This window comes from Suricata suricatta, chromosome 17 (assembly GCF_006229205.1).
Source record: "Suricata suricatta isolate VVHF042 chromosome 17, meerkat_22Aug2017_6uvM2_HiC, whole genome shotgun sequence".
Lineage (NCBI taxonomy): Eukaryota > Metazoa > Chordata > Mammalia > Carnivora > Herpestidae > Suricata > Suricata suricatta.
The window spans coordinates 15,754,001-15,778,425 of NC_043716.1; the positions used below are offsets into that span (position 1 = coordinate 15,754,001).

At 37.4% G+C, this 24,425-nt stretch overlaps 1 protein-coding gene and 2 pseudogenes across 2 annotated transcripts in view; 1 reads left to right on the forward strand and 2 right to left on the reverse strand.

Annotated features, from left to right (window-relative positions):
- EFCAB5 (EF-hand calcium binding domain 5) overlaps positions 1-24,425 on the reverse strand; it is a 154,487-nt gene that overhangs the window by 104,542 nt on the left and 25,520 nt on the right. The window contains exons 3-5 of one of the 2 annotated variants that reach the window (XM_029928897.1): positions 23,708-23,757; positions 23,251-23,313; positions 20,391-20,475 (exon numbers count right to left, since the gene is read on the reverse strand). In XM_029928897.1, coding sequence (XP_029784757.1) covers positions 20,391-20,475; positions 23,251-23,313; positions 23,708-23,749 — 190 coding nt within the window. In that variant the 5' untranslated portion in view covers positions 23,750-23,757. Of the gene's footprint in view, positions 1-20,390; positions 20,476-23,250; positions 23,314-23,707; positions 23,857-24,425 lie in introns of those variants that run through there. The other variant, XM_029928896.1, reaches the window with a different exon arrangement.
- On the forward strand, positions 1,811-2,177 carry LOC115282745 (annotated as a pseudogene).
- On the reverse strand, positions 13,518-14,430 carry LOC115282612 (annotated as a pseudogene).

Below are 24,425 nucleotides of genomic sequence, written 5' to 3' on the forward strand. Positions count from 1 at the left end.
AAGGATAGATACCATATGTTTGCATTCATAGGTCTAACAGGAGAGACCCGGCAGGGGACCATGGGGAGAGGAAGGGGGAAAGAGAGTGGGGGAGAGTGAGGGACACAGATCAAGGGAGACTACTGAATACTGAAAACGAATCATGGACTGAAGGGGGAGGGGGAGGGAGGGGGGTGATGGTCATGGAGGGGGGCACTTGTGGGGAAAAGCACTGGGTGTTATATGGAAACCAATTTGACAATAAACTATTAAAAATAATAATAATAAAATATAATTATCAAAACAAAAAAATAAATAAAAATACAATATGGAGTGGGGCACCCGGGTCACCTGGTTTGTTAAGCATCCGACTTCAGCTCAGGTCATCAGCTCATGGTTTGTGAGTTAAGCCCTGCATCAGGCTCTGCACTGACAGAAGAGAGTGGTTTGTAGCCTCTGTCTCCCTCTCTCTCTCTGCTGCTCCCTCCCTCCATCTCTCTCTTTCTCAAAAATAAACATTTAAAAATTCTTTAAAATGCAGAATGGAAATATTAGACCAAGATAGCAGAGTAAGAACAGGTACCTACATCCCTACCTCCCAAAATACCTAGAAATGACTAAAAAGTGTGTGTGTGTGTGTGTGTAACATAAACATAAAAAAACTGGCAATCATGGTGATCATAAAGGGGGTCTTTAGTAGTCATAAATTTTGAAGTTTTCTGAAACATGTAAGGAAGGTGGAATCAGACTGATTGAGAAAACTATAGGACTAAAAAAAAAACACAAGAGAAGATCACTGTGAAATTTGGGAGCAACTTTGAGGCACCCCAAATTTAAAGGATGTAAATGTGGGTAGCAGGGAAATCACTGAGCATTTGTGTACCTTCATCCCCATTTGAGCTAACCATCAGAGGCAACAGAGGTATTCATCCCTGCATTGGAACAAGGGAGTCTGTGCCCCTACACAGAGAGAAAATTAATTGCTGACAGACTTCACTATTTAAAAGTGAATAGGATGAGCACTGGGTGTTGCATGTAAGCCAATTTGACAATAAATTATATTTAAAAAATAAAAATAAAGTAAAAATAAACAATAAAAATTTATTTTTAAAAAGAAACAAGGGGACTGAGTGGTTCAGTCGGTTAGGCATCTGACTTAGACTCAGGTCATGATCTTTAAAAAAGAAATGAAACAAAGCAAAAAAGAAAGAGAGAAATTACTTGGAAATGAAAAAGAATTACTGTTGCCAATAAAACCATCAATACATTGACTTGAAGATTAGAAAATAGTGAATAGTTAACCAGCAAACTGGAAAACCAAGTCAAAGCAGATGAAAAGGGCAAAGGAAATAAGAGAAAGGAGGCTAGACCCAGAACTTTTGATATGCATCTTATAAAAGTGTTAAATGGAGTGAATCAAGAGTATAGAGATAAGGAAATATTCAAAGAGATAATGCAAGAAAATCTTGTAGTCCCGAAGAAATAAACAAATCTTGAGCATTAAACAGCACACCAAACGGAGTTTCTGTTTGGAATTATGAAAAACTGCTGGAACTAGACTAGACAGTGGTGACAACTGTACAATATTGTGAATTTACTTAAAGACACTGAACTGCACACTCCAACATAGTTTAAATGGTAAATTTTATATTATGTGCAATTTACCACAATTTTTTAAAGCACCAAATAATCAATGCAAGATACATGATTAAAATACAAAAGTCTTTTGAGGAAGATGCAGTTGGTGCTATAGCAAAGCTCTGGACACCGGGCTCCTGCTCCTGACTCACTGCTTTTGACTCTCTCAGAGGAACATGTTGGCACTGCAGCCATGGCTTTTAAAGACGTTGTGAAGACACCCATGGAACCAGAGGTGGCAACTCACCAAATTAGGACACTCTAACCAACCAGAACGTAAAATCTTTGGAGAAGCTTTATGCTAACTTATTTGATCAGAGGAGCAAAAGTAAAGAATTCCAAAGTGAAAGGACCAGTTCAGATGCCTATCAAAACTTTGAGAATCACTACGAGGAAAAATTCCTTGTGGTGAAGAAGTTTCTAAGACTTGGGATCATTTTCAGATGAGGATCCACAAGCAACTCATTGATTTGCACAGTCCTTTTGAAATTGTTAAGCAGATCACTTCCCTCAGAATTGAGCCAGGAGTTGAGATTGAAGTCACTATTGCAGATGCTTAAACCAACATTTTTAATAAATTGTTTATCATTTGTTAAATAGATGATAGTTGAATAGATAGATAGATAGGGATAAGATATCCTGGGTACTAGCAATAACTGATTAAAATTAAAATTTTCAAAATTTCTTCTTATAATAGCAACAAAACTTGAAAATATCTAGAGATAAACCTATCAAAATGTATTACAACCAATATGAAGAAAACTATAAAAATTTTGGTACTGGCATAAGGATAGACATAAGTAAATGTAATAAAATTAAAAGTCCAAAACTAAACCCATATGTGCATGACCAACTAATTTTTGACAGAAGTGCTAAGGTCATTCAATGCGGAAAATTTTTCTCTTCAGCAAATTATGCTATAACAACTGGATATCCACATGGGAAAAAATTAAGTTGGACCTCTACCTCACATCATATACAAAAATTAACTAGCTATCCCTAATAGACATATAGAGAACACTCTACCCAACAAAACAGAATTCGCTTTCTCCTCAAATGCACATGGGATATATTTCAGATAGACTATATGTTAGGCCATAAAGTAAATCTCAATAAACTTAAAAACACAAATATCACACAAAGTATCTTCTTTGACCAAAGCAGGATAAAATTAGAAATCAATAACAAAAGAAAACCTAGAAAATTAACAAATCTGTGGTAATTAAAACACACATTCTTAAACACCCATGAGCCAAAGAAGAAATCACAAGGGAAATAGAGAATTCTTAGAGATGAATGAAAGTGAAAACACAACATACTAAAACATATAGGATGCAGTGTACTCAGTGCTCAAAGGGAAATTTATAACTGTAAATGACTACATTAAAAAAAGAAGATATCAAATCAATAACCTATCTTCAGGGACTGAAAAAGGAAGAACAAAAAAAATTCAGAAGTGAAGCAGAAGGGAGGAAATAATAAAGATTGGAGTGGAGATAAACAAGCTAGAGAAAAACAGCAGAGAAAATAATAAATCAGAAGTTAAAGTTAGTTCTTTGGAAAGATCAACATCATTGACAAACCTTTAGCTAAACTGGCAAAGAAAAAAAAGGAGACACAAATAACTGAAATAAGAAATGAAAGGGGTGCCTGGGTGGCTCAGTCAGTTGGGTGTCCAACTCTTGATTTGGGCTCAGGTCATCATCCCAGAATTGTGGGATCAAGCCCCATGTCAGACTCTGCTGAGGTGGAGCCTCCTTAAGATTCTCTCTCTCTCCCTCTTTCTCTCCCTCTCCCCAACTTGTGCGTGGTCTCTCTTCAATAAAACATTAACTAATTAATTAATTTAGAAATGAAAATGAGGTGCACCTGGGTGGCTCAGTCAGTTAGGCACCTGACTTTAGCTCAGGCCATGATCTCACGGTTCGTGAGTTTGAGCCCTGTATCAGGCTCTGTACTGAGAGCTCAGAGCCTGGAGCCTGCTTCAGATACTGTGTCTCCCTCTCTCTCTGCCTCTCCCCAGCTCACACTCCATCTGTCTCTGTCTCTCAAAAATGAATAAATGTTAAAAACATTAAAAAAAAAAGAAATGAAAGTGAGAGGGGCACCTGGGTGGCTCAGTCAGTCAAGTGTCCAACTTTGGCTCAGGTCATGATCTCATGGTTCCTGAGTTCAAGCCCCACATTGAGCTCCATGCTGACAGCTCAGAGCCTGGATCCTGCTTCAGATTCTGTGTCTCCCTCTCTCTGTTCCTCCCCCACTCACTCTGTCTCTGTCTCTCTCTCAAAAATAAATAAAAATAAAAAATTTTAAAAAGAAATGAAAATAGAAACATTATCACTAGTCTCACAGAGATAAAAAGAATAACCTAGAATTAATGGACAAATTTCTTGAAACACAAAAATTATCTAAATTGATTAAAAAAATAGAAAATCTCAACATACCTATAGCAAGTAAAGAGACTGAATTAATAATCAAAACTCTGCAAACAAAGAAAAGTTCTGGACTGGATGACTTCACCAGTGCAACCAAACATTTAAAGAATTAAAATCAATCCTTACCAAGATCTTCTCAAAGAATTAAAAGGGACAGAATGGTTCCTAAGTTATTCTATGAGGCCAGCATTATTCTTATACCAAAAGCCGACAAAGACATCACAAGAAAACAGACTGCAGACCTATATTCCTTTTGAATATAGATGCAAAAATCCTCAACAAGATATTAGCAAATCTAATGCAAAGGCATAGTAAGATGATTCACCATGACCAAGTGGGTTTTATCCCAGGAATGCAATTGTGATCCACACAAGAAAATCAGTGTAATTCATTACATTAATAGAATGAAGGGGGGAAAAAACCACATAATCATCTCAATTGACATAGAAAAGGTATTTGAGAGAATCCAACACCATTCCATGATTACAAAAATAAAATAAAATAAACCTCTCAGAAAACTAGGAACAGATGGGAAATTTCTCAAAATGATAAATGATATTTATTTAAAACCCCACAGTTAACATCACAGTCAGTGATGAAAGACTGAAAAGTTTCCCTTTGGGATCAGGAAAAAGACAAGGCTACCCACTTTCACTGCTGCTATTCAACATTGTCCTGGAAGTTCTAGCCAGAGATATTAGAAAGATATTAGAGAAAAAAAAAAAAAAAAGAAGGGGCATCTGGGTGGCTCAGTTGCCTAAGTGTCTGACTTTGGCTCAGATCATGATCTTGCAGTTTGTGAGTTCGAGCCCTGCATTGGGCTCTGTGGGTTCCATGTCCTCAACTCTCTCTGCTCCTCCCCTGCTTGATCTCTCTCTGTGTCAAAAATATATAAATATTTAAAAAATAAAAAATATATAAAAAAGAAAAGAAAAAGAAATTAAAAGGCATCCAAACCAGAAAGAAAAAATGAGATGACCCTGTGTATAGACTATCCTGAATAATTCACAGAAAAAGGAAATAGAGCTAATAAATGAATTTAGGAAGGTTGCAAGTTACCATACCCACACACAAACTCAGTTGTGTTTCTGTACGACAGCAATGAACAACCCAAGAAGAAAATTAGGAGAGCAATTCCTTTTTCAATAGCACCTAAATGAATTATAGACTTAGGAATAAATCTAACCAAAGAGATGAAAGACTTGAATTGCTGAAACCATTGCTGAAAAAAATTAAAGAAGACATACAGAAATGAAAAGGATCCTGTGTTCATGGATAAGAAGACTTAACATGTAAAGATGTAAAACCACTTAACGGGATCTATAAATTCAGTGCAATTTTATCAAAATTCCAATAGTCTCTCTCATAGAAATGGATAAGTTGATCCATGTATTCATATGGAATTGCAAATGAGCCTGAATAGCTAAAACAATCTTTAAGAAGAATAAGCTTGGAAGATTCACATTACTCAATTTTGAAACTTACTACAAAGCTAAAGTAGTTTAAACAGTATGGTTGAGGCATAAGGACAGACCTAGACCAACTGAAATGAATAGACAGCTCAGAAATTAATCTACATATATATATTTATATATGTAAGTAAATATGTATGTGAATATATATTCAAATCCAATGAGGGAAGAACAGTTTTTAAAACAGATGATGCTAGGATAACTGGATATCCTACACAAAGGAGGTGGAAAGTTGGACCTTTACACCATATACAAAAATGAACTCAAACTTAATGAAGGATTTAAATTTAAGAGCTGAAACTATAAAACTCTCAGAAACTATAAAACTTAAGAAAAATTTTATAACATCAGATTTGGCAATGACTTCACAGATAGGACATCAAAAGCACAGGAAACAAAAGAATAAATAGAAAAACTGAACTTCATCAAAATTAGTAACTTTTACCCATTAAAGGATACAATAAAAAAGTTCCTCTTCCTCTGCATCCTTACCAACATCTCTTGTTGCCTGAGTTGTCAATATTAGCCAGTCTGACAGGTGTGAGATGGTGTCTCATTGTGGTTTGATTTGTATTACTCTGATGATGAGTGCTAATAAGCATTTTTTCATGAGTCTGTTAGCCATCTGGATGTCTTCTTTGGAGAAGTGTCCACTCATGTCTTTTGCCTATTTGTTCACTGGATTACTTGTTTCTTGGGGTGTTGAATTTGATAAGTTCCTTACAGATTTTGGATACTAACCCTTTATCTGATTTGCAAATATCTTCTCCCATTTGCAAATATCTTCTCCCATTCTGTCGGTTGCCTTTTAGTTTTACTGATTGTTTCCTTCTCATGCAGAAGGTTTTAATCTTGATGAGGTCCCAATAGTTCATTTTTGCTTTTGTTTCTCTTGCCTCCAGAGACATGTCAAGTAAGCAGCTGCAGTGGCCCAGGTCAAAGAGGTTTTTGACTGTTTTCTCCTCTAAGATTTTGATGGTTTCCTGTCCTACATTTAGGTCTTTCATCCATTTTGAACATTTTTGTGCATGGTGTAAGAAACTGGTCCAGATTCATTCTTCTGCATGCCGTTGTCCAGTTTTCCCAACACTATTTGCTATAGAGACTTTTTTCCATTGGATATTCTTTCCTGCTTTTTCAAAGATTAATTAGTTGGCCATAACGTTTGTGGGTCCATTTCTGGGTCTCTATTCTGTTCCATTGATCTATGTGTCTGATACAGCTTGAAGTCCAGAATTGTGATGCCTCTAGCTTTGGCTTTCTTTTTCAGGATTGCTTTGGCTATTAGGGGTCTTTTATGGTTCCATACAATTTGAAGATTGTTTTTTCTAGCTCTATGAAGAATGCATTGAATATGTAGACTGTTTTGGGTAGTATGAACATTTTAACAATATTTGTTCTTCCAATCCATGAGCGTGTAAGGGTTTCCATTTTTTGTGTGTCTTCTTTAATTTCTTTCATAAACTTTCTATAGTTTTCAGTGAATAGATTTTTCACTTCTTTGGTTAGGTTTCTTCTTAGGTATTTTGTGCATTTTGGGGCAATTGTAAATGGGATCAATTCCTTCATTTCTTTTTCTGTTGTTTCATTATTGGTGTATAGAAATGCAAATGATTTCTGTACATTGACTTTATATCCTGTGACTGTGCTGAATTCATCCATCAGTTCTAGCAGTTTTTGGGTAGAGTCCTTTGGGTTTCCCACGTACAGTTCATGTCATCTGCAGAGAGTGAAAGTTTGACTTCTTCCTAGCTGATATGGATACCTTTTATTTCTTTGCATAGGTGTAAGATTAGGTTGTGTATTTGAGACCTTTCTTTCTTCTTTAGGGAGGTCCAGATTGCTATATACTTCTCTTTATGACCACCTTTGCTGCATCCCAGAGGTGTTGGGCTGTCCTGTTTTCATTTTCATTGGCTTCCATGTGCGTTTTAATTTCCTCTTTAATTTCTTGGTTAGCCCATTCATTCTTTAGTAGGATGTTCTGTAATCTCCAGGTATTCATGGTCTTTCCAATTTTTTCTTGTGGTTGATTTTGAGTTTCATAGGGTTGTTGTCAGAAAGTGTTCATGGTATGATCTCGATCTTTTTGTACTTGTTAAGGTCTGATTTGTGACCCAGTATGTAATTTATACTGTAGTATGTTAGATGTGCACTCAGGAAGACTGTGTATTCTGCTGCTTTAGGATATAATGTTCTGAATGTATCTGTTATGTCCATCCAGTCCAGTGTGTCATTCAAAGCTATCATTTCCTTGTTGATTTTGTACTTAGATGTCTGTCCATTGTCATAAGTGGTGTGTTGAAGTCCGCTACTATTATGGTATTATTATTGATGAGTTTCTTCATGTTTCTGATTGATTTATATATTTGGGGACTTCAAGTTGGGGGCATAAGTATTTACAGTTATTAGATCTTCTTGGTGAATAGACACCTTAATTATGATATAATGCCCTTTCATCTTTATTTTAATATCTAGCCTATCTGATATAAGTATGGCTACTTTGGCTCTCTTTTGATGTCCATTAGCATGATAGATGGTTTTCCATCCCGTTATTGTCAATCTGTAGGTGTCTTTAGGTGTAAAACGAGTCTCTTGTAAGTAGAATATGGATGGGTTTTGTTTTCTTATCCATCTGATACCCTATGTCTTTTGATCGGAGGGTTTAGGCTATTGACATTTAGAGTGAGTAGTGAAAGATATGAACTTAATGCCATTGTGGTGCCTGTAGAGTTGGTGTTTCTTTTGGTGTTTTCTGGTCCATTCTAGTCTTTGTTTATTTTGTCTTTTTTGTTTTGTTTTGTCTCTTCTCCACTCAAAGAGTCCCACTTAAAATTTCTTGCAGGGCTGGTTTCATGGTCACTAACTCCTTTAGTTTTTGTTTGCCTAGGAAACTCTTTATCTCTCCTTCTATTTTGAGTGACAGTCTTGCTGAAAAAAGAATTCTTGCCTGCATATTTATATTTATCTGATTCAACATGTCAAATATAACCTGCCACTCCTTTCTGGCCTGCCAAGTTTCTGTGACTAGGACTGCTGTGAACCCTATCTGTCTTCCTTTTAGATTAAGGACTTTTCTTCCCTTGCTGCTTTCATAATTCTTTCCTTATCTCTGTATTTTGTGATTTTGACTATGATGTGCCTTGGTGGTGGTCGGGTTTTGTTGAATCTAACAGGAGTTCTCTATGCTTCCTGGATTTTGATGTCTGTGTCCTTCCCCAGATTAGGAAAGTTTCCCCCTATAATTTGCTCACATAAACCGTCTGCCCATTTTTACCTCTCTTCAGCTTCTGGGACTCCTGAATTAGATATTACTCCTTTTTAATAAGTCACTGAGTTATCTAAGTTTTGTATCATGATCTTTTGCCTTTGTTTCCTCTTTTTTATGCTTCATTATTCGCCATAATTTTATCTTCCATATTGCTGATTAGCTGCTCTGCTTCATCCATCCTTGATGCCATGGCAGCCATTCCAGATTGCGTCTCAATCATGGCATTTTAAAATTCATCTTGAGTAGATTTAATTTCTCTTATCTCCACAGAAAGGGATTCTATGCTTTTTTAATCACAGCTAGTATTCTTACCATGGTTCTAAATTCTACTTCAGACATCTTGCTTATACCTGTTTTGATTAAGTCCTTGGCTGTCATTTCTTCCTGTTTTTCTATGGAGTGAATTCCTTCATTTTGTCATTTTAGAGGTAGAAAAAAATTAATAAAATTAAAAATAATTAAATTTAAAAACAAACAAAAAAAAATCAAACAAGGAAGCTAGATCCTAGGTGTATTTTGGTCTTGTTGAAAGATACTTGATAGAATAGAGAAAAAAAAGAACGAAAAGAAAAAATAAAATAAAAGATAAGGGAAATTTTTAAATTTAAAAATTATATAATAAATGAGTAAATGAAATAAAGAAAATAACATAGAATAAAATTTAAAAGTAAAACTAAAGTAAAAAAATAAAAATAAAATTTTCTTTCTGTATGTAAGAAAGAGAAAGAAAAGAAAGAAAACAATTTAAGCAAAAACAGAAGCAAAGAAAATGAACAAATAACTGAACCAGCAAACAGAATGAAACCCAAATGAAATTACATCCAGTTTCCCCTTGAACTGAAACTACGAAGCCCTCTACAGTACTTACACTAAGCAGGTGGAGAGACCCGTGCTAGTCTTGTGGGGGATGTGTTTGGAGGGTGCAGTTGAGCGGGACTTGGTGTATTGGCTCCGAACTTCACTAGGTAGCACTGCTTAGCTTACTGGGGTGGATCAGTTGTGCATGTGCCTGCGTGCAGTAGAGGTAGAAATGGCTTCACCCAGCCCTCTCATCTCTGGGGCAGGAACTTCTCACTCTAACCGACTGGCGCTCAAGCACCCCTTCTTCTCTCAGGCCTCCACATATTTCCCTGCCTCTACCTTGTCCATGCCCAGGCGTCCATCTGCTAGGTGGTACCTCCCTCCAGAGTTTTATCTCAGTTGGGGGAGTGTTTCAAAACCCCACACTTCAGAGACCCCCATGGATGGGCCAACTCTTGAGTGGGGGGAGGGTCTTACTGAGCAATGGCCGGGTTTGCTCCAGAAAACGATCATGTGATCACACAGCAGCAGAGTTTCAGAGATTATGGCAAATCACAACACACAGCCAGTGCCACATTTCACCACACTCTGGCATCTTTGTCTCAATACCAGCAAACATGGCTACTCAGGGTCTGCTGGGACCTTTGCCTGTGGGGAAGCCATGTGATCTCTATCAAATACATTCCAAGCAGGGGAAGCACTTCTCCCTATGTGGCACATGGACCCTCAGACCACACTGGCTGCTCCTGGGAATTTGCCCTAGTTCCTCACCAGTCCATTGCCAGGCACTGAGCTCCAAACCTTCAAACTCTGTCCTCCACTGTTTATAGAATACAGGTGGTATTGAAACCCTCTCCTTTCGCCCCATCAATGGTTTTGGGGCACAGATTTCTTGTTCAATCCCCTGTGAGTGTTTTCACTCTTTTTCTCTCTTTCTCTCCAGCTACTTTCAGGGAAGTGCTTTTCTTCTGTGATCCCTATGGGCTACACTCTCCCCCTTTCTCTTTCGCTGTCCTCTTTCTACAAAAACAGCTCCCTATCCTCCATGGCTTTTCTCTCCCCTGGTTCACTTCTCCTCACCACATACCTGCCGAGTTCTGTGGCTCAAGTTATGCAGATTGCTGTGTTAATCCTCAGATCAATTTCCTAGGTGTTCAAAATGGTTTGGTACTGTCTAGCTGCATTTCAGAGATAAGACAAGCTCAGAGTCTCCATGCTGCTCTGTCATCTTAGCTCTTCCCCCTTGCCTAATAATTTAACTACTTTTATCCACATTGCATGGCAGTAACTCTTATTCATTGATGCATAGTATTTTATTGTATTAATAGACTATAATTTTTATTTTTTTTAATTTTTTAATTTATTTTTGAAAGACAGAGAGAGACAGCGTGAGAAGGGGAGGGTCAGAGAGAGAGGGAGACACAGAATCTGAAGCAGGCTCCAGGCTCTGAGCTAGCTGTCAGCACAGAGCCTGATGCGGGGCTCGAACCCATGAATTGTGAGATCATGACCTGAGCCAAAGCCGGACGCTTAACCGACTGAGCCACCCAGGTGCCCCTAGACTATAATTTTTAAATTCATTCTACTAACAATGGACATATGAATAGTTTCCAGATTTGACTGGAACAAAAAGCTGCCATAATCATTCTTTACATGTCATTTGGTATTCATATAGATTCATTTCTCTAGGAGTATAATTGCTGATCATCGGTACATTCAGCTTTATAAATGGTGCCAAACAGTTTTCTGAAGTTGTATCAATTTAGATTCCTACCAGCAATGTATGAAAATGCCTATATTCCATATTTTGCCAACATTTGGCATTGTCTGTTTTTTATTTTAAGTTATTCTGCCGAACACAATTTTATCTTGAGATTTTAATTTGCATTTCCCTGGTGAGTCATGAACTTGCATACATTTTATTCTACTTACAGGCTATTTGAATGTTATCTTTAATGAAGTATCTGTTCAAAGCTATTGTCCATTTTTTTTTTTTGGTTGTCTGTCTTACTGATTTGTAGGAATTTTCTATATAGGCAGATAAAAGCCTTTGATGAACAAAACTATCGTAAATAACTTTTCTCATACGTTGCTTGCCTTTCCACTCTCTTAATGGTGTTTTATGATGAATAGGAGTTCTTAATTTTAACGTCTACTTCTCAGTTTTTTCTTTTATCATCAGTGGGGTTTTTTTTGCATTTTCCTTAAGAAATCTTTGCCTACTCCCAAACCATGCAAATACTCTCCAGTGTGTTTTTATAAAATGATTTATTGTTTTATCATTCACATTTAAATCTAAAATACATGTATAATTTATTTTTGTGTGTCAGGTAAGGTAGGACTCAAAATACATATTTTCCATTTGGCATAGTTATTGAGAACACCTCCTGTTTTAAAAAGAGGACTTTCAATTGGACTATTCTGTCCTACTGGCTGGTCTATCCTTGTGCCATTATCATGCCATCCTAATTTTTGTAACGCTGTTACAAATCTTGATATTTGGTGTTATAAATTTTTCCACTTTGTTCTTTAAGATTTCCTTGGCTTTTCTGGATCTTCTGCATTTTCATGTACATTTTAGAATCAACTTGTCAATTTATAGACACAGAGATATAAATAGAGAGCCCTGCGGAAATTTCTATTAGAATTACATTGAATCTAGAGGTCAATTGAATGAGAATTACTACCTTAACAATATGTATTAAGCCTTGTAATTCATGAATAAGATGTATATTTTCATTTATTTAGAACATCTTTAATTTCTTTTGGCAAAATTTTATAATTTTGATCATTTTTGGTTAGATTTATTTCTAGATAGCCAATGCTTCTGATGCTATTAAAATGGTATTTTGAACTTTTTATTTTCTAATTACTTGTTGCTAATATATATAGAAATATACTTGTTTTTTTGTTTTGTTTTGTTTTCTGTTTGTTTGCTTGAGGGAGAGAGAGCACATGTGTGCAAGTGGGGGAGGGGAAGAGAGAGAGGGAGAGAGAGAATCTTAAGCAGGCTCCATGCCCTGCGTGAAGCCCAACACAGGGTGTGGTCTCATGACTGTGAGATCATGACCTGAGCCAAAATCCAGAGTTGGACACTTAACCACCTGGGCCACTCAGGCACCCCTTTGTTTTCTTTATTAAAGCCTTTACTTTGAGACATGATGGAAAAACCTTACAGGTAACATAGAAAAGTAAGATGTGATCACAGTTGAAAGGGAAGACAATCTAACCAGAAACTTTTATTGTTTCCAGCAAATGTTGAAGCTAAAGTTCTGAGTGTGACATTATATGGGGCTTAAATGAATGTTAATTAGTTTTACTCTCCTTCTTTATCCCCTCCTTCAAAAGAATCCACACCAACGGAGGCACCTGGATCGTTCAGATTATTAAATATCTGACTCTTGATCTCAGCTCACATCTTGATCTTGCATTGGGCTCTGTGCTGGGTGTGGAGCCTGAAGAAGAAGAAAGAAGAAAAAAGAAGGAGGAGAAGGAGAAAAAGAAGAAGAGGAGGAGGAGGAGGAGGAGGAGGAGGAGGAGGAGGAAGAAGAAGAAGAAGAAGAAGAAGAAGAAGAAGAAGAAGAAGAAGAAGAAGAAGAAGAAGAAGAAGAAGAAGAAGAAGAATCCACACCAACTTCCTCATAATCCTTCCCAAGGGCAGCCATGTCCTCATAGGCCTCTGAAAACTCTCCTTCCTCATGCCCTCACCCACATACCAGTAAACAAAGGCATTCTTGACATAGATTAGGTCAAATTTGTGGTCTTGGTGAGCTCAGGCTTCAGTAATGGCTGTGGTGTTGTTCAGCATGCACACAGCTCACTGTACTTTGGCTATGTCTCCACCAGGTACCACAGTGGGAGGCTGGTAATGAATACAAACTTTGGAGTCAGTGGAGCACCAAGCCACAAGTTGGATCCACCTTAGTCTTGATGGTGGCAATGGTAGCAATGACATCTTGGAGAATCATAGGCAGCAAGCCATATATTTATCATGGGGAGGGTCACATTTAACCATCTAGTTGGCTGACTCAGAGCGTGCATTGGTGATCTCTGCTGCAGAAAGCTGTTCATGGTAGGATATCTCAGCAGAGATGACAGAGACATATGTGGCCAGAGGGAACTGGATGTGGATAGGGCACCAGGTTTGTCTGGAATTCTGTTAGATCAATACTCAGGGCTCTATCAAATATAAGGGGAGAAGTGATGGAAGACCAAGTTGGGTAATGAGGCAGTTAAGATTAGTGTAGGTAGGGCGGTCAAAATCGAAGTTTCTATGACAGATGTCATATGTGTCCTTGTTGTCTACATGAAGGCAGTCAGAAAGCTCCAGGGTGGTCTGGATAGTGAGGATTGAGTTGTAAGGCTCAACTACAGCTGGGTAAATGGAGAACTACAGCTTGGAATTCTTGTCATAATCGACAGAGAGACATTTCATCAATATGGAGGTGAACCCAGACCAGTACCACCTCCAAAGCTGTGGCAAACCAAGAAGCCTTGAAGACCTGTGGACTGGTCAGCCAATTTCTGAATTTGGTCCAAGACAAGGCCAATGATCTCCTTGCCAGTGATATAGAGCCCTCAGGCATAGTTATTGCAGCATTTTCCTTGCCTGTGAAGAGTTGCTCAGGGTGGAAGAGCTGGTGATAGGTTCCAGTGTGAACTTTAACAATGACTGGGGATTACAGATCAACAAACATTGTTCAGGGCACATTCTTGCCAGCACTGTCTCACTGAAGAAGGTGATGAAGAAGTCATCTGCTCCCCCAATGCTCTTGTCACTTGGCATCTGGCCATCAGGCTTAATGTCATAGACAATAGAACTCCCAGCAGGCATTGTCAGTCTGGACACCAGCCTGGTCAATGTGGATGGAGATGCATTTACACATGGTGGCTATGGGTAGCAGGTGCTGGCAACAGGAGCAGACAATGGGTCCCAGTTACTATCCCTAACAAGTTAAGAATTGGGATAAATAATGTACTTATAATTGTTGTGGGTTTTTTTGGTATATTGACTTTGTATGCAGAAACCTTGCTAAATTTATATCAATTGCCTTCTTTAAGTATGTCATCTGCAAAAAAAGAGACATTTCTATTTTATTCTTACAATCTTTATAATTTTACTTCTTTTATTTGCCTTATTGCACTGGCTAAAACTGTGGATTTTTTTTAGGAAAATAATCTGTTTCTAACATACTTTAGAAATTAAGGCATATTAATACAGGGACTCTGTGTTGGTTGCTACTGATCTCCTAGTGGTTAGAACTGTGTCAGAAACATAGTAAGAACTCTACTTGATAAATGAATAAATGTTGTGTTAAAAAACATTATGGGCATTGGAATCAGTGATACCAGGGTTCAAATTCCAGCTCTAACACTTCCTAGCTCTGTGATTTAGAACAAATTGCTCAATTTAGACTCAGTTTCTACTTCTGTGAAATGGAAACAATAATTATACTTTGCAGAACAGTCACAATGAGAAAATTATATACATGTATGAAGTTATATATTTTAAAACATCTATACTTATTATTGGATGAGCTCACACAGAGAGAATGTCTAGAGTGAGAGTTGGACCAAGAAAGAAATCTTATGCAACATATTTAAGGAATATGAAAAAAAGAACACTTTTGTTTTGTTTTGTTTTGTTTTTAAGTAAGTTTCATGCCCAGCATGGAGCCCAGTGCAGGGCTTGAACTCATGACCCTGAGATCAAGACCTGAGCTGAGATCAAGAGTTGGAAATTTAACTGAACCACCCAGGTGCCCCAAGAAGGATGTATTATTAAAGACCTTTTCAATTTCAAGCAATAGAAATCCATCTTATGTAGCTTAGATTAAAAATGGAACAGGGGCGCCTGGGTGGCTCAGTCGGTTAAGCGTCCGGCTTCGGCTCAGGTCATGATCTCACGGCTCATGAGTTTGAGCCCCACGTCGGGCTCTGTGCTGACAGCTAGCTCAGGGCCTGGAGCCTGCTTCAGATTCTGTGTCTCCCTCTCTCTCTGACCCTCCCATGTTTCCACTGTCTCTCTCTGTCTCTCAAAAATCAATAAAGAACATTAAAAACATTTTTTAAAAATGGAATGTATTAGCTCCTATAGCTGGAAAAATTCAGGAATATGACTGTTCTTGGGCATAGTTAAAAGCCACCTCTAGTTTCTAATTTGCTCTGCTGCATTAATTTTTAGGCAGGCTGTCCTCATATATTGTTAAAAATTGTCAACAGCAGCTTCAGATTTGCATAATCTTTATAATCATTGACTTAAAAATCTGCTATTAAAATTCCAGTTTTAAAAATCTGGGAAAGGTTTTACTTGGTATAAATTATATACCTATTTCTGATCTATCCACAGCATTGAAGGGGTGGTTAGTATTCTGATTGATCAGGTTCAGATTACCACCCACCCCTGGAAGTAAAGGGGTGGAGTCAGCCCCATCTAAACCAAATGGATTAAGAGGGACAGAAGGGTAGTTTCCCAAAGAGACATTGGACAGACCAAAAAAAAAAAATGATCACTACAGAAGAAGTAGTCTACAGTATTTTATAGTTTTCAGAGTATAGGTATTACAGTGCTTTGGTTAGGATTATTCCTAGTTTTGGGGGTTTTTTTGTTTGTTTGTTTGTTTGTTTTGGTACACTTGTGATGAACTTCATTTTTCACTGCTTCATAATATCTTACTATATGACTGTATTGCAATGTATTTATTCATTCTCATTTTTGGTGGGGAGCTATCCACAAATATTTCAAAATTTGTTTAATTAATTTATTTAAAATTTCCCTTAGCTTAATTGAAAATACTCTGAAGAACATTTTAAAATCCACCTAGATAGTATCCATCTGTCTTCCCAGGAAAAAATTAAGTAGTCTATAAATACATTCTTGAAAAGCCAACATTTCATCTTAAGAATGTCTTATGTCCAATAGTGAATAGTCTTTATGAACCTCCTCACAAAGTTTGATTTGCTCTTTGGCTAATTCTCTTATACCAATATGGAAGAAGTGAGGTAGTATAAAGCTCTCCCTAACCTCTCAGTTGGAATTGCAAACAAGTTAACCCCTTTTTTTGGGTGGGACGAGATGTTTCCATTCTGGTAGTGACAATGCTTACTAAGTGTGAAAGATCACAATTCTTTAAAGTCTACAGGTTCTGGGGCACCTGGGTGGCTCAGTTGTTTAAGCATCCAACTTAGGCTCAGGTCATGATCTAATGGTTCGTGAATTTGAACCCCACCTCAGGTTCTGTGCTGACAGCTCAGAGCCTGGAGCCTGGTTCAGATTATGTGTCTCCCTCCTCCTTGAACCCTCTCCTGCTCACACGGGTCTCTTTCATAAATAATTAAATATTAAAACAAATTTTAGGGGTGCCCAGTGACTCTGTTGGTTAAGAGTCTGACTCATGGTTCTGGCTCAGGTCATGACCTCACAGTTCATGAGTTTGAGCCCCACATCAAGCTTTGAGCTGACAGTGTGGAGCTGTTTGGGATTCTCTTTCTTTCTCTCTGCCTCTCCCTCACTCATTCTCTCTGTCTTTCTCTCAAAATGAATAAAGAAAAACTTGAAAAAATGTTTAAAAAACCTTCTAAAATCTGTGGATTCTAATGTTACTCTCTTTGCTTTTACTTTCTCAGATATAACCCATAGAGGATCCTCTTCTGTTTTAAAGGTACTCCTACAGCTGTATAGCAACTTGATATCTACCCACGTGCCATGACTCATTTGTACACTCACACATGAATTAGGGTATTCTCCATCTTGCTGCAGACTGCTAGTGCTTCTCTAGTGTGCTTGGTTATTATAGGTTGCTAAGCAATAATCCTAGTGTCTGCACTGATATGTAGAATGGAAGAAGATGTGTGTTTGGTTACAACTCTAGCCAAACACTTCTCTCATAGCCATAAAACCAAGAAAAGAAGAGGAGGTACAGCCATAGTAGGGTTAATAAATCAGGATTCTAAGCAAGCCTAACTGCAGTTGTCTTTTGATTGAGAGACTTTTCAGTTCAAGGTTCACCACCCCAAGGGCAAATTCTGAGTTTCAACTGAATATAGTTTCAAATAGGAGTGGGTTTTTTAGCAGGTCTATACTTGGACATTCCCAACCCTTTCACGGATTGATTGATTTGTTTATACATTCACTCTAATAAATATTTATAGATGTGCCAGGGACTATGCTTTGTGCCAGGGACTATGCTAAGCCCTGGAATTCTTTTTCAGGATTATCTTCCTAAACTCTTCATAGCATTAAGAGCCTTTCACATTCTTCCTCGACATGAATACCTTCACCCCTGTATTAATCTACATTCTAACATACAAAGATGTATTCAGGTACTTTGGGCATAAATACTTTCAACAAAATAAGTAGGGACATAAAATAATTCCTTGTTCATATTTTGAAAGGCCCAGCCTTCGAAGTGACTTTTATCATTTCCTGCACTTAGTTCATGACCCCTTGCTGGGCATGGCCTCAGTACAACCCTATTTAAGGACATATATAGGAATGAATTATAATCCACATTATAATAATCTTTAGCAGATTCCTTCTTTACAAGAAGGTTTATAACATTAGTGGGACTGTCGGCTGATTAAACTGGTGCAAATTGACCCAGCAGGGCTACTCAACTAGATGTTTGATGTTCTCCTTAAATATAGGCCCTGTCTGAAACTCAGCTGGCTTGATATTTTTTTCCAGCTGGCTTGATTCTTAACATTTGTACATAAGGTAGAAGTACTATAAAGAAAGAAGGAGGCAAAGAAGCACTATTAAAAACTACTGGAATTAAGATTCAAAACTATAGGAAAATGTGTTCTCCTACAAAACTGTTCATCTTAGGGCTGTGAAATAAGAACAGAATTGAGAAAATATGTTTAATTTTTTCTTTTATTATTTTATCTTTAAGTAATCTCTACACCCGACATGGTGCTCTAACTCACAACCACAAGATCAAGAGTCACATGCTCCACTGACTGAGCCATCCAGGTGCCCTGAGCAAACACATTTTCAAAAAAAGATTACTCAAAATGCAAGTTAAGCTCATACCCTGAAAAGTACAATAACTAGGGTAAAGAAATGAGGAATTAATAAGGTACACTTAAACACAATATTTTCTTTGCGAAGATACGTATTTGAGTGCATTCTGAGAGCTGCCTGACAAGATAACATTGTTTCGATTTTGAAAGTATACAAGAATAAAGACACTTCCTCTGGTATGTTGCAATTGCATTAACAGTTCCTCTTCCCACTTCTTACACACACACACACACACACACACACACACACACATTTACAAAGGGGGATTTAGAATATTAGGTTGAATAGTGCCTGGTCACCAAATAAATAAGTACATTGCCTTGCAACTGATATTGTAATAAGAAACTGCAATGTTTTCAGTATATAAAGCATACTGGGATGCATAGACTTAAACAAAACACACTTCCCTCTACCCTACACTGACAAGCAATAACAGAAATTGAAAATGCAAGAACAGGAAATACCACAAACTCCTGATTGATACGTTCTCTAGAGAGGCAATAAATTACATGATGAAATGCATGTGTGAAGTTTTGCATGTGCAAATTTGGCCACGAGCTGATTAAAGTGAACGCCTAATTAAATTTATAACAAATTACCTAGATCACACTTCTCTTTGGCATGTTTAAAATGAGAGAGTTCATTTAAAAACCTGGCTAAGGGGCTCCTGGCTGTCTCAGTCAGAAGAGCATGTGACTCTTGATATCAGTGTTGTAAGTTTGAGCCCCACCTTGGCTGTTAGAGATTACTAAAAGTAAATAAACAAACTTAAAAAAAAAAAAAAACCCTCGCTGAAGGTGATTAAAGTAAAAGCAAAGTATATGTATGCAGCAATGGTGATGGAGGAAGAAGTAAAATCAAGAAATTGGGGCGTGGGGAGAAGCAGTTGGAGAGGGACTTTCCAAGAAACTTTTTAAAAGCTAGTGAAGCTATGAAAACGGTACACGTTTATAATAAAAACAGAGTAAGTGTTGGAAAGTTTGGTTCTTAATGTGTATGTATTATAATGTGTGTTCATAAGAAGAAATAGTAAATAACTGCTCTTAATTGGTTTAAGAGACAGAAAACCTTTTGGAGAAAAGAAAGCACTTAAAAGTGGCAAGTAGCACCCATATAGCAATTTATAATTTAGAACATGCTTTAATAGTTATTATGGTAACTCGGCCTAGCACAGCCTAGCACATACTAACCATTTAATACTTTAAACTGAAGCACATTTCAATTAATTAAAATTATTAAATTTCAAATATTGTAAAGAATTTTTGTTGTACAGGATTTCACTAAGTAATGTTTGAAGAACTGCAGTGAAAGGGATGAACGTCTTTCCCACTTGTGTTTTGTCTTTGATCCTCTACATTTCCAATATGCATAGTTATGTGGGATTTGGGTAAAGGAAGGGGCTAGAAGTCAAACAGAATAAATGTGTGGTCAAGTACAGAGGCAAGAAGGAAAAACAAACAAACAAACAAAAAACCAATAAACAGGCCAAATCATTTGTATTCTTCATTTTATGTCTTCATTAATGGGTTGTCTACTATGTATCAGTCAGTTCTCAGCTAAATTTTCTCTCAAACACAGGATGAATAGTCATAAAGTTGCTTCAAAAAATATTAATAGATGATGAAGGGAATACATTTTAAACTATTTCCCAAATTGTGTTTTAAAACCCCTGAAATTATATTTTTAAGGCAAAATCTTAAGGAATGCATCCCCAGTGAAAGCATAATTGCTTTAAATTCCATTGTGTAGGGGAAAGACTAGTTCTCTACCTTGGGATTTGACTTCGTCTGTTGCTGTTTCTGGCACATTGCTGCTAGTGTCTAAGGCAGAGCTGCTTGGTATGCTCTGTGAACTCTGAAAAGAGAAAAGAAACCCCAATTTTAGAATGAGTTATTTTGCTCAAAGTTACATCAACCCTCCCAGTTAAAGAATGCAGATAAACGACATGTAGAAGTTACCAAATATATGTTTGCTTTTTCTAGGATTTAGTGTTGTGTATTAGAAGCAAAGTCTACCTACTACATCAATAAGATAAAATAAACACAGTATTATCTTTGCAAAGATATATTTGAGTGCCTTTAAATGCATGTCATCCCATCATCCTATGGCTAACAGATATGCTAAGAATATTATTCCAGATGTACATGAATCATCAAATTATACAATACTTTCTAGAAACAATATTTAAGACCATTGCAAAATGAAATTGGACTTTTGAAATTCTACTGTTTTCTTTTACTATTAGAAATTAAATTTAATTTAATTATTGAAATTAAAGGTTAGTTTTATGAATAAATGGTGGCAAATAGTCTTTTGTACTCATGCTGATGTAGTTTTAAAAGAATGATAACAGAATATTTTTAAGACTCATATTACCGAACTTAATGGTGAATCCATGTAACTATTTTCTTTTTTTTAAAGTCTTCTAAGTCTATTTATTTTTGAGAAAGAAAGAGAGAGAGCAAGGAAGGGGCAGAGAGAAGGAGAGAGAGAATCCCAAGCAGATTCAGCAGTCAGCGCAGAGCCTGGTGTTGGGCTCAAATTCACGAATGGTGAGATCATAACCTGAGCCTAAATCAAGAGACAGAGCCTTAACCAACTGAGCCATGTAGGCACCCTATATAACTATTTTCAATTGCATCTCTTTTTCTATAGAATATTCTTCCTCACTGAAGTCTTGTATTCAAATAAACACAAAATTACTTAATTAACATGGAAATTATATTTTCAGAATGAAAGTTACCCTAAAAACCGGTGGTTTTGGGGGCGCCTGGGTGGCTCAGTCGGTTGAGCTTCTGACTTCAGCTCAGGTCATGATCTCACAATTTGTGAGTTTGAGCCTTGCATAAGGCTCTTTGCTGACAGCTCAGAGTCTGGAGCCTGCTTCAGATTCTGTGTCTCCCCCTCTCTCTGCCCCTCTCATGATCATGCTCTGTCTCTATCTCTTGATGATAAACATTTAAAAAAATTTTTTTAACTGGTGGGGTTCATACATGGAATAATGGTTCTGAGTTTAGAAAGCAACTTTTATTTATCTATAATTTATAATAGCTTTTCACAAATAATTTACCTGTCCATGGATGCTTCCTGCAACTGACTCAGATGAGTCAGCTTAATGGTTAACATGAGTTTGCTCATTTCCATTTGCCATTTTATTTATCTTTTTTAATGCCCACATCTTTCCTTTCCTTTTGTAAAAAAGATTTATTTTTGAGAGAGCAAAAGCATGAGTGTGGGAGTGGCGGAGGAAGAGGGAGAGAGAATCTTAAGCAGGCTCTATGCACACAGTGGGGAGCCCAATGCAGAGCTCAATCTCTTGAACATGAGTGAGTCTGAGCCTGACCAACTGAGTCACCCAGGCAACCCTCTTTTCCTTTTTCATAAGAATATCAATTTGTGGCACAAAAACAGACACATAGACCAATGGAATAGAATAGAGAACCCAGAACTGGGCTCACAAATGTACGGTCAATTAATTTTTGATGAAGCAAGAAAGAGTATCCAATGGAAAAAAGGCTGCCTCTTTAGTAGGTGGAACTTGGAGAACTAGACAGCAACATGCAGAAGAATGAAACTAGACCACTTTCTTATACCATACACAAAAATAAACTCAAAATGGCTGAAGGACCTGAATGTGAGAAAGGAAACCATCAAAACCCTCGAGGAGAAAGTAGGAAACAACCTCCTTGACCTCAATTGCAGCAATTTCCTCCTTGACACATCCCCAAAGGCAAGGGAAATGAAAGCAAATTATGAACTCTTGGGACCTCATCAAGATAAAAAGCTTCTGCACTGCAAAGGAAACAATCAAGAAAACTAATAGGCAACCAACAGAAAGGGAAAAGATAGTTGCAAACGACATATCAGATAAAGGGCTAGTATCCAAAATCTACAAGGAACTCACCAAACTCCACACTCAAAAAACAATTAACCCAGTGAAGAAATGGGCAGAAGACATAAACAGACACTTCTCCAAAGAGGACATCCACGTGGCCAACAGACACATGAAATGATGCTCAATGTCACTCATCATCAGGGAAATACAAATCAAAACCACACTAAGGTACCACCTCACACCAGTCAGAGTGGCTTAAATGAACAAATCAAGAGACTATAGATGCTGGCAAGGGTGTAGAGAGATGGGCACCCTCATACACTGTTGGTGTTCATAGCAGCACTGTCAGCAATGGCCAAATCATGGAAAGAACCTAAATGTCCATCACCTAATGAATGGATCAAGAAGATGTGGTATATATACACAATGGAGTATTACATGGCAATGAGAAAGAATGAAATCTGTCCCATTTGTAGCAATACCATATGTTTGCACTCATAGGTCTAACAGGAGAACAGGAGAAACCTAATGGAGGACCATAGTGAGGGGAAGGGGGAAAGAGAGTTGGGGAAATAGAGGGACACAAAACCAGACTATTGAATACTGAAAACGAACCGAGGGTTGAAGGGGGAGGGGGAGGGGAAAAGACGTGGTGGTAATGGAGGAGGGCACTTGTGGGGAAGAGCACTGGGTGTTATATGGAAACAAATTTGACAATAAACTATTTAAAAAAAACATTAATTTGACCAGTGTATTCTCCAGCATTAACATCTGATTATTCATGAAAACTCTACCTCAGTAGGGCCTTTTACTTCAGTTGCTTCCCATTTCCTTTCTTTGTTTTCTTTTCCATCTTCCTGAAATGGAAACAGTGTTGGTAAGTGGGATCCAAAGGAAGCTAAAGATAAAACTAACATCTCATACTCTAGTATAGCATACTTTTTATGTAAAAAAAAATTTACATAATGGGCAAACATCGTACCAAATAAAATCACACAAAGTAGCTGTCTTACAAATTTAGACAGTAACAGACATGTTATAAATGTCAACCAACTAGAAGGCTACTGTGACCCAACTATTATTTGAACTCCTTTTTCCAGAACTTTTGTCATGACCTGATGCAGAATATTTTGACTAAAAAGAGAAATAATGAAATAATAAAATATGACATTACATCTCAATTTTCTCAACAATGTTAAATCTCAAGTCCTCTTACAGTTAAATGGTTAGAAATCTATGTAAGCCATGTACCTGAGCAGGCTTGGGTTCCTCTTGAGATGCTGACTCACTCATCTGGACTTCTAAAAGGGATCAAATAGTAGGGAACACTATTATCAGACCAACATTAATAACAAAAAGAGAGAAAGGAAATATTATTAAACAACAAAAAGTACTGTGGGAGACTGAAGTCACTCCCAACTCCCACTGTGTCCCACCATTCTACTGAAAGTTACTAAGTTCTCAACTGCTAAACTTTTCCAACTGTACTACTGTTACTACTGTTGTTATTGACCAAACCTAGATTAGTGCTAGACTAGTACTCAGGGAGATAGGAAAACTCAACCATAATAATCACCACCATTATCATTTTAAGAAACACACACACACACACCAGCAACAGTAATGCAAGTGAATTTTTTTTCCATTATATTTTATTGTCAAATTGTTTTCCATATAACACCCAGTGCTCTTCCCCTTAAGTGCCCTCCACCATCACCACCACCTCTTTTCCCCTCTCCCCCTTCCCCTTCAACTCTCAGTTCATTTTCGGCATTCAATAGTCTCTCAAGTTTTGCATCCCTCTCTCTCCCCAACTCTCTCTCCCTCCTCCGCTCCCCCTGGTTCTCCATTAGGTCTCTCCTGTTTTCCTGCTAGACCTATGAGTGCAAACATATGGTTTCTGTCCTTCTCTGCCTGGCTTACTTCGCTCAGCATGACACCCTCAAGGTCCATCCACTTTCCTACAAAA